The sequence below is a fragment of the Miscanthus floridulus genome, chromosome 1, assembly GCF_019320115.1.
Source record: "Miscanthus floridulus cultivar M001 chromosome 1, ASM1932011v1, whole genome shotgun sequence".
NCBI lineage: Eukaryota > Viridiplantae > Streptophyta > Magnoliopsida > Poales > Poaceae > Miscanthus > Miscanthus floridulus.
In genome coordinates, this window is record NC_089580.1 from 120,385,808 (window position 1) to 120,402,452 (window position 16,645).

General features: G+C 45.6%; 2 protein-coding genes across 2 annotated transcripts; one reads left to right on the forward strand and one right to left on the reverse strand.

Moving 5' to 3' along the window:
* Nucleotides 1-5,235: 5,235 nt before the first annotated feature.
* On the reverse strand, nt 5,236-5,577 carry LOC136462294 (uncharacterized). Its single transcript, XM_066461403.1, has one exon. The coding sequence runs from the start codon at nt 5,575-5,577 to the stop codon at nt 5,236-5,238; it is 342 nt and encodes a 113-aa protein (XP_066317500.1).
* A 4,570-nt stretch (nt 5,578-10,147) lies between these two features.
* On the forward strand, nt 10,148-11,041 carry LOC136492164 (pectinesterase inhibitor 10-like). The gene has a single exon (XM_066488282.1). It carries the CDS (start codon nt 10,187-10,189, stop codon nt 10,838-10,840), a length of 654 nt encoding a protein of 217 aa, XP_066344379.1. The 5' UTR covers nt 10,148-10,186; the 3' UTR covers nt 10,841-11,041.
* The last annotated feature ends 5,604 nt before the right edge of the window (nt 11,042-16,645 follow it).

A 16,645-nucleotide genomic window follows, 5' to 3' on the forward strand; every position in this document is an offset into this window, starting at 1 on the left:
AAGACTTCGTGGGGATTGAACCCCACTAGGTGTTGTTTTGTCGTTGCTTCGATGTTCTTCCTCAGTCGGACCGGAAGGTCACCGGTAGCCTTTGGATCAAGGCGACCGACAAATCTCCATTCTTTCACATCGATCTCCCTTCCAACATCCTGAATTGGGTGAAGAAGTGGTTTTATGTTTATGACTACTCGGCTCCAGCCTTTTCCCACAAGCTCCCACCCACTCTATCAGCGGTAGAGAAAGAGGAAGTTCCTGAGTCTGAGCTAGAAGAGGTGGACAAACTCGAGAGTGACCTACATGATTATCACTAGAGGAGAGGGGTTATCGGTCAGGCTTGCCTGGTGGCCTTCTTTCCAAGGTGGATCTAGCCCCTGAGGGAACGTGCATCCTTGATGTGTGACTCTCCCATCGCCATCAGTTCGTTAGGAGAGCCCATCGAGCCAATGACTGTGCTTCAGGTGCTGGTTTTTACCAACAAGGTGCTGGGTCTGAAATCCTAGCTCACAAACAAAGATCGTCTGGTGGAGCCCCTGAGCTCGAAGATGAGAGACGACAAGAACTCGGTAAGGTGTTAGTCGTTTGGTGATCAATTGACAACCTGTCCTGATTTCCTCGTGTAACTTGCTCCATTTTGCAGGATCACCGAAAGTACCGCTCCAGGGCCCCTTTGGACAAGGTCCAGGAGTGGAGGACCTATGGTGCAAGACATCCGCCAATAATGGCGAGATGTCCGCACTTCGAGAGGAGTTGAGTGCCATTGTCCCTGCTCCTCGCCCAAGCTGTGCTAGTTGTAGCATTAGGTCTAGGCGTGCAGACGAGGAGGCATAGGGCTGCAGCAGTTTGCAAGCACCAATGAGGGGGATGAAGCCCCCAAGAGGAAGAAGAAGAGGCAACGTCGAGCGCAGGCATCGGTAGTGCTAGGTATGTCAGATGTACTCGGCCAGTCATGGCCTTAGTGTATGTGAATTTGGCTCACCCCGAGTTGTTCGTAGTGCCGAGAGCTCTGGGGTCGCCCAGGCCCACCAATGACAAGCCGTTGGTTGGGACGGTCTCGGTCATTGGCGACTTTGGCCCAAAGGTGAAGTATGTCCCCTTCGAGCAAGGTTCTGGGACCTCGCTGTTGATGATAGTTAACAACCATTATAAACCATCAAAGAAACATGAATAAGGGCATAAATATGATCACCAACAAAGGTCTAGGGGTTTAAACTAATAAATTCCATGAGTTTTGGTGAATCCGTATTTTCTGTAGGGTTTAACCAGAAAACCGTCAAGGTGGACCTACATGTCAGATTTAATTGCGCTTATCCACCGCAAAACAGACACTAGAAGGTTCTAGAGGACACCAGAGGACACCATGCCAAGGCAAAGAGGCAAAGGCTGCCAGGTGGGGCTGGCCAGCCCCACCTCTAGGCCGCCCGACCCCTGGGCCCACCTATCAGTCTCCGTGTTGCGATATCGGTTCTCCACCACCTCCTAGGTTGCATCTACGCTGTTCCTTAAGTCAGTTTGATCTAAGGGCTCACGTTGGACGCTTCGGTCTATATATATCAGCCCCTACCACCCCGTTGAGGCATCAAGTCATTTGAGAAGATAGAAACCCTAATCATCCTCAGAGCTCCATCAATTCTAGGGCATAGCTAGTTAGGTTAGATCTAGAGGGAGGCAAGCAGGCTTCGCTTGGATTCCTGATCATGTCAAGAGCGTGGTTTGGTATAATCCTTGTACCCCCTCTATTTTGTATCTCCATTATTTTTATATGCTTGCTACAATTGTTATGACAATATTAGTATTCATCTTATTCATGTTCTTTGTTATAATATTCTTCATTTACTTTGATTATATACTTAGTATAGCTAGTTTATCATTATGTTTATGCATAAGTTCATATAGCGCTCACTCTAAAGTACACGGGGTGAGTGGTCGACATTGTGTAAGCTTGGTGCTTATACGTTGTTTACCTATGAATACACCCTATATTCCGGGCCATGTGGTAGATCGCGGATGTGACAGTCCTGTTGAGTCCTTTGTAGTCCACTCCCCGAATATAGGTATACAAGTAGGAACTAGTTACGAAGGAAGACAAGCTCTATTCTTAATCTTCCTTAGTAATATCCCTTGTGTGTAGATATAAAGATGATCTTAGCCATAATTACTATGTGTAATTGCACTAATTAATGTATGCTTTGACTTGTAATTATGAATGACTTACGAATTATTCCTCTAATATTCTATCTAACTATGCTAATGGCATAGAAAAGAGTACTCTGACTGATTTATCATTATTGATGATCAATACTTATCATATATATATATATATATCTTATCCTATAACTTACCCCTATTATGAGTAGAATATTGGTTATGGTTTACTTCTCCATCAATAGTATAAGTTATCAATACTTGTCCATGCTAGACCTTCTCTGTGGTAAAAATATAAATAACGATACCTAGAATACTCTCGGGTGAAGTGCTACAATGGTATAATTATCTGTACGCTTGCAGATTCCTTTTCATTCATATATCTTTATATTCTTTCTAGTCACATAAAATGATAAAGAACAACTTAATATCATTCTAGTAGTGATGCTAGGTAGTACCAACAAGCATCTCTGGCACCATCACTAGGGATGACAACCTAGTAAAGTAATGTTAGGAGATGTAGGTAATTAATAGGTGGCTACTAAAACAAGTGACAAGTTAATAAATACCAACACTCACGTAGGTGGCTAAAGAAACCTACGCTGCTAGATGTTCCTAGTGATGAGAACATGTAAGTTCAATTCCTTTATCTCGCAATTTTGTCGGGTGATGAGTTCCTAATGCTTGCTTTTTGGGTGTAGATCCTGGTCGAAGACCTTGTCAACCGAGAGGTTGCCCGAAGCAATCGCGCTAGACAGCGCTAGCAAGATCATAGCTCTAGGAGTTCACCCGAACGAGAGTGAGGATTTGAGTATTTCAGAGAAGATTTGGGTAGCTGTTACCCTTAATGACTTCGTGGCTGGTCTTGACACAGGCACGCCACCCTTGGAGGATGCTTAGAAAGATGTTTCTCTAGTGATCCAGGCAGGGCCATGTAGGATGAACCTGCTCGGGTTCCCAGTGTGGGTACCCAATGGAAAGAGCCTGTTATTGAGCCAGTTCGCGGGTTTGACCCGTCAGGGTCATAATTGGAAGTTATTCTAGAGGACGGCCTCGAGAGGGTGTTGCTATGAATTGACTCTCCTCCGTAGGTGGACGATGTCTGCCTGGTCCCTCTTAGGTTTCAGACTGAACAAGTAGGGGGAGGTCCATGGCTGCAAGCTTTTGATGTTGAAGGCGAGAGCTTGTTCGAAGATGTCGAGGAGCGACATCGCCTCGTCTCCGGCTTTGGAGAACTAGACGGGATGGCAAAACACGCGGATAGTTTGTCTGTTGTGCTGCGAGCCCTAGCTGATGCCGTGAAGACCAAGAGCATCTCAGCTATGGATTCCCTTAGCGCTACCCTGGAGGTATGTTTCGCGTCGAGAGTTCTAGCCCCTCAGCGCTGAACTGGTGGTTGCACCTAGGCAAGCGTCACTCTTGGTTTATACTCGAGGCCACGCAGTGGACCCGATGGGTCTAGCCCTCGAGTCTTTGGTTGATTCGTTCTGAATAAAGCTAAGACTTATGTTGTCTTACTCTTGTAGTATCTTCAGAAGAATTCCTCTGCCAAGTCCGCGTTCATCTGGGAGAGGTTCTCTCGGCCGAGCGATGAAGCGAAGGCATGAATAACCGAGCTAGAGAGAGAGAGGTGGCGGCCCTGAAGCACCATGAGGACGAGACCCAAGGTAGGGTTGCCGCCAGGACCTTTCTCCTTCATGTTTGGTGAGGCTTGTAAAACCTTTATTGTCTTTTCAGCTGCTGTCGAGGCTATTGTCAGGCTGTCTCGAGAGAAGGCTGCTTTTCCTGCCTCTGGCTCTACGTACTGGAGGGAGAGGTAGAAGCGCGCGCTTGCTCAAGAAGAGACAGAAAAGCTTTGGAAGCAGATCCAAGGTATGTTTTGTTTTTGGCAATGAATCGTGTTATGATTGTATGCGGATTTTTGGACTGACACACTTTGTTTGCAGCGGAGTCAGCTAAGGCGAGGCGCTTAAGAACAAGCTTGCTGAGTGTAAGTCTGATTATGTGAACCTGGAGGCCGTGACTGCTGAAGCTGAGCGGATGCACGCAGGGACCCTTTTGGCCATGGAGGAGAAGTATGTGTCTCGGATGTCGTCCCTTGAAGATGAGCTCTAGAGTGTAGTCGTGACTGGCCGCGCTGCCTACCAGGTGGCCTATGCTCAGCCAGAAGGGCCTACCTCTTCGTCAGAGGTGGCTTCCCAGTTGAGGGGGATCCCAAGGCACCTAGAGGAAGTTGCACAGTATGGCTTATCCATCGGGGCGCAATCTACACTGACCTAAACATCAGTTCCATTAGGGGCAAACCCGTTGACACGGATACCTTGCTATACTGTCCGATTCAACAACAGGCCATAGAGCCTTTCGAGGCCATAATTCACGATGTGGATCTCTCAGTGATAGTACAGGGCAGTATGCCTGACTCATCAGAAGATTTAGGTGGTTCCTGAGGCCGTCTTGTAATGTGCTGCACCCGACTTTGTATGCTCTATCTTTCACTGTCTTTAGTTTTTGATGCTTGTTTAAGCTTTGGACCAACTACCTAGGGATTATTCGACCAAGATGAAACACTTTGGTCGAGTCCACGCAAGGTCTTGTTAAGTTACTTATACCATTTCAAGGCCTATGAGACTTTGATCGATTGAGAAAGTAAGAGTGAGCGGCACGTATGGTTATCATTGTAGCCCCCGAGCACGTTGATAAGTTAAACACGTGAACATGCTAGATAGGAGCACAATAGCTGCAAATGTTAGCCCCTGAGCAACTCAGAGGTTCTTTGTAAGGTGCTCGAGAGATCATAGTTTATTCATATAACAAATAAATGCTCTTTGCAAGATGTAAATGATAACTAAAATTTAGAAAAACATAAAATGCCAACATAACCGTGGGTCGTTGGGTGCCTTCTCAAGATCCGATGAGGAGGGCCGTAGGGGTAAAAGACGAGGATGATGGGTCAAGGGTGGCAGCAGGCTATTGTCCTGGAGTTGTGGACAGGAGCTTCTTCCCCGACCTCGAGCAGGGGAGATTCAAAACCCCTGAGTCCAAGTTGTTGGCCTCCGCGTACTCGATGTCGTCTCTCTCGCATTGGTAGGCGCTCTAGAAGTTTCCCAACACCATAGTTATGCCGCACAGTCCTAGAATCTTCAGCTTGAGGTAGGCGTAGTTTGAGACTGCCATGAACTTGACGTAACATGGCCTCCCGAATATGGTGTTGTAGGGTCTCTGGAAGTTGGCAACTTCGAAGGAGAGTGTCTCCTTTTGGTAGTGTACCGCGTTGCTAAATGTCATAGAGAGATTTATCGTACCTAGGGGCATGACGCGTCGCCCAGGGACAATACCATGGAAGGGGGACTGCGATGCGTGCAGCTTCCTTATGTCCACGTTGAGCTTATCGAAGGCATCCTTGTAAAGGGTGTTGATGCCACTGCCTCCGTCCATGAGGATCTTCTTCACTCTTGTGTTCTCGATGACCGCAGTTACTACCAGAGGGAATCGGCCAGCCTCAACCACCTGGTTCGGATGATCGGTTCGATCGTAGGTAATTGGCCATTCTGACCAGCGTAGGTATAGCGGGGCAGCCGGTGCAGTCGCATAGATCCGTCTATGAGTCAGCTTCTATAGCCTTTGATCCTGGTAGATTTGGGGACACCGAAGATGAGCATGGAGCTTCTAGTAGCCGTGTGGGGCCTTAGTCATCATCACGGTCTCCCGAGTACCCTTCTTGGTCTGTCCGCCTTTCAGCTTCTAGAACAACACGCTTGTGGTAAGTGAGGCAATCTTTGTCAAGGTGGGTCACAATGAAGCCGTGATTCTAACATGGGCTATTCATGATCCTTTTGAACATGTCTCGATAGGCTTGTCTCTTGTGAGGGATCGAGACTGTTCTCGGGATGGTATACTCGAGTTTGATCGGCGGCTGAGTCTGCTTCCTAGGAGCTGTTGAAAGCTGGGTAGGGCCATGAGTATCGCGTTCCTGTTTCCACGCATTGATCAACAAGCGATCATCTTGCCCATTCCCTGGTCGACTATAGATCGGGTTGGGGGTGAGATGCTCTAGGTCCTCCAATTGGTCGGCCCCTAGTCTCTGGAAGGCATTGTCGGCGATCGCGTGGAGCAGACCCATGGCGTACTTCGGGAGTGTCCTGACTGAACCGTGACTTTTGAGTTGTCGGGTGCATCGTTAGCTCGGCCCTAGGAGCCAATTGAAGCAGCCTGATGATCCCGTAGGGTCGACTAGCCAAGTTTTGGCCATCTGCTGGGTGGGTGTGTTCAACTTTAATCTACTGAGTGTTAGCAGACTGGTTGAGTTATTGGCGAAGGTGATTGTTCTCCGCTTTGAGATCATCATTCTAATAAAGGAGGCAGAGGCACGCTTCGTCGCTGGTCTCATATGGGGCATCTGGTATGGTAACATCTCCCAACGGTGGAGTGGTGCTTTTGAGTGCGAGCTTCTCGAGTGCTTCCTGAGGTGGCTTAGGGTCTTGTAGATTCATATAACACTCGAGTTGCTCCTTGGACTCAGTGCCTTCCTCTTTGGGTAGTTTCTCCTCTAAATCTAGGTTATCAAGAGGAACTGATCATATTCGTCGAGGTCGAGATCTAGGATAGGCACGTCGTCCTCTGGATGTTCCCAATCTTCCGGTGTGTTGGCCATGTCTTCGTCGCTGTTGGTGATCATCCCGACGAACTGGGTAACTAGGTTGTCGAAACGCTCGGGAGAGTGAGAGCCGCAGATGGGGTGATCCTCGGTGTGAGATTTGGCGGGTTCCGCCAGGGCTTGTTGAAGCCAGTTAGAGTAAGTTGCCGCCGCTTTCCTTAATTCGACCGGGAAGCCACAAAGGAAGTGATCGAGTGACAATTGTAGATCCGATCGGGGGTCCAGTTTGGATCTTCCCTGAGTCGAAGGGTGGCCTCGATATCGTTCTCTCGACCAAGCATGGTGAAGACGTCGCGTCCATGGCGGTTGAGATGTTGGGCGAGAGCACGGGGCCCAACATTCATAGCTTCCTCCAACCGACGAAGAACGCGTAGATCAGGGGAGGCTCCTCCTCCTCCTCCATGGGTAGTTTGGGTTCTTGTAGATGCAAGTCCCCAAACTGGTCGGTGATGAAGTCGAGGCTGCCAAAGGTGATCTTCTCGCCCGGCTGCATCCTCTCCGCGGCGTCGTCGATGTTGATGATGATTCTCATCTAAAACACGATATTAATCTGAAAGCAAAAGGCCCCTACCTAGCGCTCCAACTGTCGGATTGTTTAGCTCCGACAATGCCTAGCAACGTGATCATGTAGATTGATCCAAATGGTTGCAGATGAGACACAGAGATTTATACTGGTTCGGGCCCCTGGGAAACGAGTAAAAGTCGTATGTCCAGTTGCTACTTCTTCCTATATTCGTATGCTCGGTTACGGGGGCTGTTGCTCCTAGCTATGAGGTAGATTGGAATGAGGCGATGGTGTTGTGGTGGATGTGACGATCGCGGAGTCCTTACCCCTCTTTTTATAGGCAGAGGGGTAGGGTTACAACGAGGGCGATCGGCGCTACAGATTAGATTCCTAGTTGGTTACAACAAATCAATTCTAGCCTACCATAGCTGTGATGGCGGCGGATATCCTTGATATGTCGTGATCTCCAAGTTGGTGGTTGCGCTTAGTCCTCGCGGGCTTCCTCCTTGGTCGTCCTCCGTTGATGGGCCAGATATATGGTCAGTGAGGGTACCCTGGGCCCATATCTCTGACACCAGGGGGCACACAATTGGCAAAGTAAGGGCCTGTTTTGTCGGGCACCTCCTGGCTTCAACTCCGGCTTCGTGCTACAGTGGTCAAGGAGCTGGAGCTGGAGGAGCCAAAATAGTGGCTCATTCCGGCTACTAGTTCATTTGGATAAGGGAGAGAAAGCCGTTACAATGAACAGTGCATGAACAGTGCATTTTTGGAGGAGCCAGAGCCCTGAGGAGCTCTCCCAAATGGCCCTTAAGATGGCCAACGTGTGTGTAAGCAGTCAGGCGGTACCGCCGTGGTGGTGTGTTTTATGGGTTGTGATCTGGTTACTCCTAGTAATAATCGACATTTTGGGTGGAGGGATGCCAGAGGGATCGAATCAAACCGTGGCAGTTCTAATATCTAAAGTGGCAACTCCAGTGAGGAGAAAATGCCGCGGCGACGGAACTCTGGTGAGACCTTACGGCGCCCGCGGTGGCCTCCCTCTTCCCCTCGCCCCTCCCACTGCCGCTTTCTTCTCCAACTCCGGCAAGAATGACCGCGACGCCCCCGCCTCGACCTGGCCCGACCGCCTCCACTGCCGCCAGAACCCGAAGACGCCTGCCCCCATCCTCACCGCCTGGGCGGCCTGCCTTCCCCCAGAACCTCTTCTATGCCCGCCGGATTTTGAGAAGAAAGAGGGGGAGAGGCCGGACAGGGAGGCCACCGCCGTCGCCGTTGTCGTCGTGTCTTCGTGTTCAGTGGGGTGCCTGAACAGAAGTGGCGTTTCAGGCGTCTGCTCTATAGGAAATGTCGGTAAAAAAATATTATGTATGTATAGCGTACTAGATTAAACTGAATGGTGAACTAACTGAGGAAATTATCCCATCGAGGGACTGAGACAAGGTGACGCTATCTCACCATATAGGCCTGGCGGTGCGACGGGTGCGGCCACACCGGCGCACCGAGAGCGTCGGTCTAAAAATCATTTGCACTAGCGGGTGATATAAGACCCTCCACAACATGCTCTTCCAATCAGCGGCGGATCTGCCAGGGGGGCGGGGGGGGGGGGGGGGGGGGCTCGAGCCCCCTACCATGGCTGAGCCTGTGGAGCCCCCCCTCAGCCCTCTTTAAATTTTTCTGCCATTGGAGGATGGAAAGGAGGAGCTTGAGCATTGAGCTGAGATTGAAGACGATGCTGGAGTGTTGAGCTGAGCTTGATGCCTTTGTCCCCGTGTGAACTTAAGCCCCCCCCTAGATTTTCATCCTAGATCCGCCACTGCTTCCAATGATGCCCAAAACAAGGAGAGATGATCCCGGCATCACCCTTCGCATTACAACAAGCGAAGCCAACTTCCAGTTATGCCAGGAAAACAGTGAGCGGAGCAAGAACATGTGCCGATGTCCACTGATGCCAATCGATAAAATAATGTTTCCTTCGCACACAGTTGTCTCTTCCCGCCTACCTTGATAGACCGGAATGGATGTGGGTCGAGACGCGCCGGTACTCATCCTCGTCGACCTCGGGGAACATGGATTGGTTGCGGTGGTGGCCCATGGGATTGGGGTGGTGGCAGCGGCTGCACTACATCGGACATGGTGGCCGAGACGAAGACGACGATAGCGACTCAAAGAAGTCATGGCCGATGAGGATCCCCTTCTCTTCGGGTAGCTAGGCCGGCCACCATGACCAGAAGGAGCTACTTGTACTCCCCGAAGAACAACATCTCCTCTGCAAGGGGGAGCGGTGGTGGCAGCGGGAGGGGGGGATTAGGAGATAATTCCGTCTTGTGGTTAGATAAACGATCTGATTATTTATATATTTTTTAAACAGCCGTCTGGGGCTTATTTTAAGCCCAGCCGAACACAGACATGCCTGGAGTTGCCCTCTGCTGTGAGCTATCAAACGTGGTACTAGAAAGAAATGGTGATTTTTGGGCATCTCGACGATATTGTGGAGGGTCTAAGTGGAGGGTCTAAGGTACCACCGGTAATAGTGGTATTTGTACCAGGGGTAGGTTTAAAGGTACTATCAGTGAAGATGTGTTTGTAGTAGCGTTTTTTAAACTAATGTCTATGAAAGTCCAATTATAAGAATCTTTCTCAGTTACCCCTACGAACTAAGAATATGTTCCTCTTGGGCTGACCGCGACAACACACCGGTAAACCAGCAACACCACTTCAAATTTCTATTTTTGGGCATTCTCATTCCACCGATGAGCACGTCCCGCTTTTCTAGACAGCTAACTGGCGGACCGTTAAATTCATCAGACCACGTACTCCGGCCGATAAATCCACGTGTGGTGGCCTGGTGGGTCGACGACTTCTTTGCCCCCATTCAAGTTGGAACAATGGCGTCAGCAGCCACCTTCCTCCTGATCATCGCTGCAGCCGCATGGATATCGTTAACCGACGCCGCTCCCTCTCCGTCGTCGTCATTCGTCCCACCGCCGCCATGCGCACCACCGCAATCGGCCGTGGCGTTTCTCCGCGCGCGCTGTGCCAGCACGCTGTACGGCGTGGCCTGCTACGAGTCTCTCCTCCCGTACGCGTGCATATTCCAGACCAGCCACGTCAAGCTCGCCCGCGCCGCCGGCGACGTCAACGTGGCCTGGCTCCGCTCGATCTCCAAGCGCGTCAAGGAGCTCGTCGCCCGCGGTGCTGCTTGTGGCACCGCTGGGCCCGAGTCAGCTGCGCTCCGCGACTGTGCCAGCACAGTGTCATCGGCCGCCGGCCTGGCCAAGCAGTCGGCGGCCGAGCTGGCCAAGCTCGACGTCGCAGGAGCCACCGTCGGGAGAAGTCAAGTCCGGTGGGCGATTTCCAACACCCAAACGTGGCTCAGCGCGTCCATGACGAACGAGGCGACATGCGCCGACGGGCTCGCGGCTACAGGCGCTGCAGCGTCATCGCCGGTGGCCAGGGAGGTAGTGATGGCAGTTGTGAGAGCCAAGGAGCTCACGAGCATCGCTCTCGCACTCGTTCATTGGATACCGGTTCCTCCGTGATCGCCAGAGTAACGACAAACTGCTTGTAGTTCCGTTTCCTCTCTAGATGCTCGAAGTAGTAGATTTGCAATTATATTGCGGAATGTTTATTACCTGCAAGGCTGCAATAAAATAGGAACACTTCATAGCGATGAGGCGAAGCCATGATTAATTGTCACCGGGTCAGTTACTGGTACTAGCTTTTAGCTTGTGATAATATAATACTCCTGCTACGAATGACATTCCTACAAAATTAATTTTCAACGACAAAGCTGGTTAAGAGGCGGATCGATTTACAGTTGCTTCTGGCCTCCGAATCGAGCCGTATCTATAAATGCATTTGTAGAGACGATCGATATTTCCAACCGTCTGGACAAATGCCTATATTTTTAGAGGCAAGCTCTACTTCCGACAGCCTCTAAAAATAGGAGTGCATAGTAAAATTTGATTTTTCAAATAATATAAGAAGAAACGATCAAAACAAATATTGCAGATCTCGAAAAGTTATACAACTTTATAGTTGACAACTTAAGCATCTATGCATAGAAAATCACGTTTGAATTTCTCACATTCAAAAATTCAAAATCTTCAAACAATCTCAGATGGAGAAACGACCAAAACAAAAGTTGTAGATCTAAAAAAGATATGCTATTTTGTAGCTAACAACATTTTCATTTGAAATCAAATATGCATGAAAAATCTATGTTAGAATTTCTCACATTTGAAATTCAAATATTTCAAACGACCCTGGATGGAGAAAAGATCAAAACCAAAGTTGTAGATCTAAAAAATTATAAAACTTTGTAGATGACAACTTTTTCAACTAAATTCGTTTAGGTTCCGAATACACATTTGAAAATTGGATGAAGATAAAATGAGGAGGACAAATTTCAAAAATGAACACAAGTGTGTTATGGGTGGAGTGGATAGGTGAAGAATGCACGAATATGCTAAAAAAGGTGACGAATGCACGAGGCTTGAGGTTGCAGGTTCGATCCCTTGCGGCCGCGAAGTGCACGTGGCCCGGTGGGTTCTCCCGGAATTAAAATTTGTGATTTTTGGACAATAATTTGTAGAAGCGGCTCGAAGTGCAACCGCCTCTAAAAATCGATCGCCTCTAGAAATCTGATTTTTAAAGGTGGCTGGAGAACTGCCTCTACAAATCATTGATTTGTACTAATGGAAGAGCAGAGGCAGTTGGGTCAATTGCCCCTATATAGAGCTTTTTCCTAGTAGTGATTAACAAATGATATGTTTGTCCCCCCCCCCCCCACCCCCCCCCCCCCAACACCCCAATATGCCTAACTAGTTCAGAAATATTGTTTACCTTGGTAAATCCTTTACCAACTCAGCACATAACCAATGTAAAGATTACTCTCACAAACAAGATCCTTTAGTTGTGTTAAATTAAAGTCAATAGGGTATATGAGTTATATTAGCTAGCCCCAGCTCTATCAAACCGTAAAACTTGGAAACCTCAAATTAACGGAATTCTTGGGGTTGCCTATGAAATATGATTTTCTTAATACTATTACTCTCTCCGTCCCAAAATAAATCAAATCACCTTAAGTCAAACTATCTTAAGTTTGACTAATTTTATAAAAAGGAGTAACAACATTTATAACATCAAATAAAGTACATTATGAACATATATTTTGTGATGTATCTACTGATATTAATTTGTTGTCATAAATATTGATCTTGTTTTCTATTAATTTGATCAAACTTAATAGTTTGTCTTAGAAAAACTCTAGAAGCTGATTTAGTTTAGGCCATAGGGAGTATGCCTAATGGTTGCCTCCTCACGAGCTTAAGGTAAAGGCATCATCCCATTATCCACCTGCTGCCCAAGGTTAGTGAGCATCTTAATCAGTATCTATAACCTTATGATAATAGAATCCTATAAAAGGTCAACCATAGTACCATACCCAATATTGGTATTTATCTCCTTGAACCCGTGCCCTCTCATGGCTAATTGTATGTAGCAGTGCCAAGAGAGTATATATGTAAGTTTTGGCCGAAACAAACAAAGCCACTGACCCTACTAGAAAGAGGACAAAAGTTATTGTTTACAAAGATATCCTCAAGTTATGACATAGATAGGTTAAATTAATTTATTTATTCTCAGAGTTCAGAAACATATATATGTTATTGTTATAATTTTTTCATGCAGATCATGCAAGTGCTTGAAAGAAGAAAAAAAAAGTGATGTGTATAAAATGGAGTTGTTGATGAGTTGAATTTTCCTCAGTTACATGAGATTTTGTGTGGCTCATATTTGAACACGTAGATTCAGAGTCCAATCGTAAACGTAGTTTGCATGTTCGTCATTAGCTCTCGTGCTAAATTTAACGTCACTCGAAAATATCTCAGTGTTCTCATGCGTTAGTACTCAGTTCAAAAAGTCCACATTCACGTGAACACCTATTATTAATTTCTACTACTAATAATCCAAATATGGTAACTAGAAATGATTATATACACGTCATCGGTTTACCACATATGTATGTACTAACATTCCTAGGATATCTTATATCCAAGGGAGGAGTACTAATTTACTACTCGCTCTGTTCTAAATTATAAGTCCTTTTGATTTTCTCAATACATAGCTTTTATCGCAGAACCGACCAATTTATAAGAGCACAAATACAATGGCAGTCCGCAAGCAGTCGCATTGTCATACTTGAGCCCATATAAACCCGGTAGTCTGTCGAGTACCACGGCGGGTCTCGATAAACGATCCACATACAACCAAGATCGTACATGATTCAACATACATGTCATATGTTACATAAAGTTCACAAATACATTTCCATCATCAGAGTATGACATAAAGTTATTACAAACCAAGTTTAATAGATAATAGCGGAAGCAAATTAAGTTCCAAAGTAGCATTTGCCAACATAGTTTAATACAGTGCCAACATACGATCACAGTCCACAAAAGCATATAGAGGGATTAGTAAAGAAGCCTGCCTAAGGCTTACTTCTCATCCACAGCCGGATAGAAGCAACTCTTGCAATATCCATGAAAAACTGTGCCATCTGCAACAATGAGAATAAAACCCTGAGTACGAGAAAGTACTCAGCTTGACTTACCATTCATAAACCAGAAATAAATTGACTTCAAGGATTGTGCAAGGCTGTATAAGTGGAGGTAGCTTGACAACATTTGCATAAACAACGATTAACTTAGTTATACAATTATAATTCTGTTATCAAGTTAATTATAACTATCTATCCCTAAATTATCAACTATCCTGTGCTAAACATGTGATACATCATTTTAAGAGCATACAATAGTAACCATAGCAGGTATAGTAATTATATGTTTATCCGAACCATTATATTCTATAATATCATTACTACGATGCTGGAGCTAGCCAAGTTTCTTACTATCTGGGAGAGACGGCAATTCGAATCGATTTCAACCAGCTGGAAATTTATTCCTAACACAAACCCAGGCAGATCAGATCATTAGTCGCCTTTGGTCACCGTTGGTACAACTCAAGTACACATTTCACGGGTTCGCCCAGCGCCGCACAATCAGGGACAACCAACTGCCAGGACGTTCGGGCTCGGCCTGCCCTTGGGCTCACGTCTGGCTCCCCACACATCCTTACTACCATCCAGAGTGTGTACTTTAATAGAGCGGGGCCCGGCTTGAGTTGAGCTACTCGGCTTCGCGGTCGAAACGAGTTATCCGGCTAGCAAAGTGATAGGCATGTGTTCAATCTTGTCAAAAGGTCCAACAACGGTACAGTCCTTAATCGGCATAGACGGAATCACATGAGTCAACCTACCATAGACTCCGTCCGACCTCCATTTACTTTTACCCCATGTTTCTTTTCCATTGTAGCAAATTTAGCTAACCATGCTTTGGTATCCACCTATATCTCGCAGGTGATAGGAAATCACCCGACTTCTACCGGTCTAAGCAGGGCTAAGCATACATTCGATCTTGGACCTATATATGGTTAAAGGCACTGTTCGCCTAAACGGTCGTTTAGCCCATTTAAACACCGTGTAAACGCTACACGGTGGTACGCCGTTTCCGTTTAATCACCCGTTTACCCTGTTTAATTGGCCGTTTAGCCCGTTTAATGGGACGTTTTGCCCGAATAATGGCTAAACGGTAGGTGACCGACTGTTTACCTTTTAGCATTTAGGAAAACACTGGTTAAAGGTATATTTCTAGACAAGGAAATTATATGCATCAAGTGGTTTCAATCAACTTTTATAACCTAATGCATCAATCATAAAGGACTCAAGTAATATTTTATAAAACACTGGGAGACTTAGAATGCTCCGGGGTTTGCCTTTCAGAAAAGAAGTGGGGCGGTGGTCAGGGCACTCCGGAAGCTCTTCTGGTGTTTGCTCCTCTTCTTCGGGAGCTGCGGCTTGAGAAATCTCCTGCTGGTCCCCTTCCTCTCCTTCGTTGAATTCCAGCAACGTTATCTCCTCTGTCGATCCTAGATGCATAAATATGACATAAGATATTGCGAATGCATACATGCTGACAAGTATAGTATGATGACACATGATGAATGCATTCGTGTAAGTATTCTTAACAGCATAGTGTTAAAGTAATAACAAGTGCATCATATTTTACTGAGTATGTGCATATCTCTTCTTGATTACTTAATCAAATACTTCAACAATTCATTTACTACACCACAAAACAACAGCTACTTGTTTTATTCATAACTGGAGTTATATACATCAAAATCATATGGTTGTGGACATTCTGGAAAGCTAAAGAAATTGTCTACAACTCTCTTTTAAGACTCTTACTGTGATTCAACAGTTATATGGGGCAAACAAATCATTCAATCAAATCTGTCCAGAAACTAAACATTTCGGACAGCAAACTTGTAACAGCTAGAACTCTAAAACCCTAAGTCCTATGACTGTGAAAATTTAACACAAGGTAGATTAGTAAGTTATCTATAACTTTGTTATTAACAAGTTTTATAGGAAAGACCATTATCCATATGAAATCATCCACACAATTAAAACTATACATGCAGCCTTGTATTTCAATTATAAAGTGATAATTAGTTAGTTGCATACAATCAATGGCTTCTACACCTTACTATGAACATCAACAGTTACTATGACTCACAAGAATCATAGAAAACATCATGGTGAACCCCAAATTTAATTACTTAAATGCCTTTATTAATTTAATTAAATAATTAGGGTAAATAATAAACATACACCAAATGTGCACAATAAATTCTTAGAAAATTACAGTAGACTCCTAATGCTCACAATAGGCTACTGTGAAAATTCTATACCATTAGCACATGTATAACATCCTATGCAAAAATGACAAGCTAGCAAGGGTTATTTTAGTGAAAATAGAAAACCCTATAGAAAAGTGTCAAGCAACAGATTATATATTTGTCCTATCTTCACATTAGTGCCATACTACTGTACAAAAATTTGCATAGCAATATATTACATATTTTTATCCTTACAAATTTCCTTAGAAAATGCTATTTATTAATAATGAAATCGAAAGACCATATTTAAATCAAGTTCCCAGCAAGCGTATTATTTTTCCTAGCTAGAGCATGTCAATACAAAACCAACAAAATTGGAATCACAATTTTACCATTTTTCTTGCTCAAGATATCTAATTTACAAGATTGTAAACATTCAAAACTCATTTATCTAAACACATTTAAATATCCAATAAAAATATCAGAACTGTACATATCATATTTTTATAAAATACTACACTTCCTAAGGAACACTACAAAATTTGGTTCACAAGATTTGGATCTCTACAACTCAACTTATCATTTTTCAAAGTTTGCAT

Coding starts and splice junctions, on each gene's coding strand:
- LOC136462294 (XM_066461403.1), bottom strand. CDS start 5,577: ATGGACGGAGGCAGTGGCATCAACACCCTTTACAAGGATGCCTTCGAT.
- LOC136492164 (XM_066488282.1), top strand. CDS start 10,187: ATGGCGTCAGCAGCCACCTTCCTCCTGATCATCGCTGCAGCCGCATGG.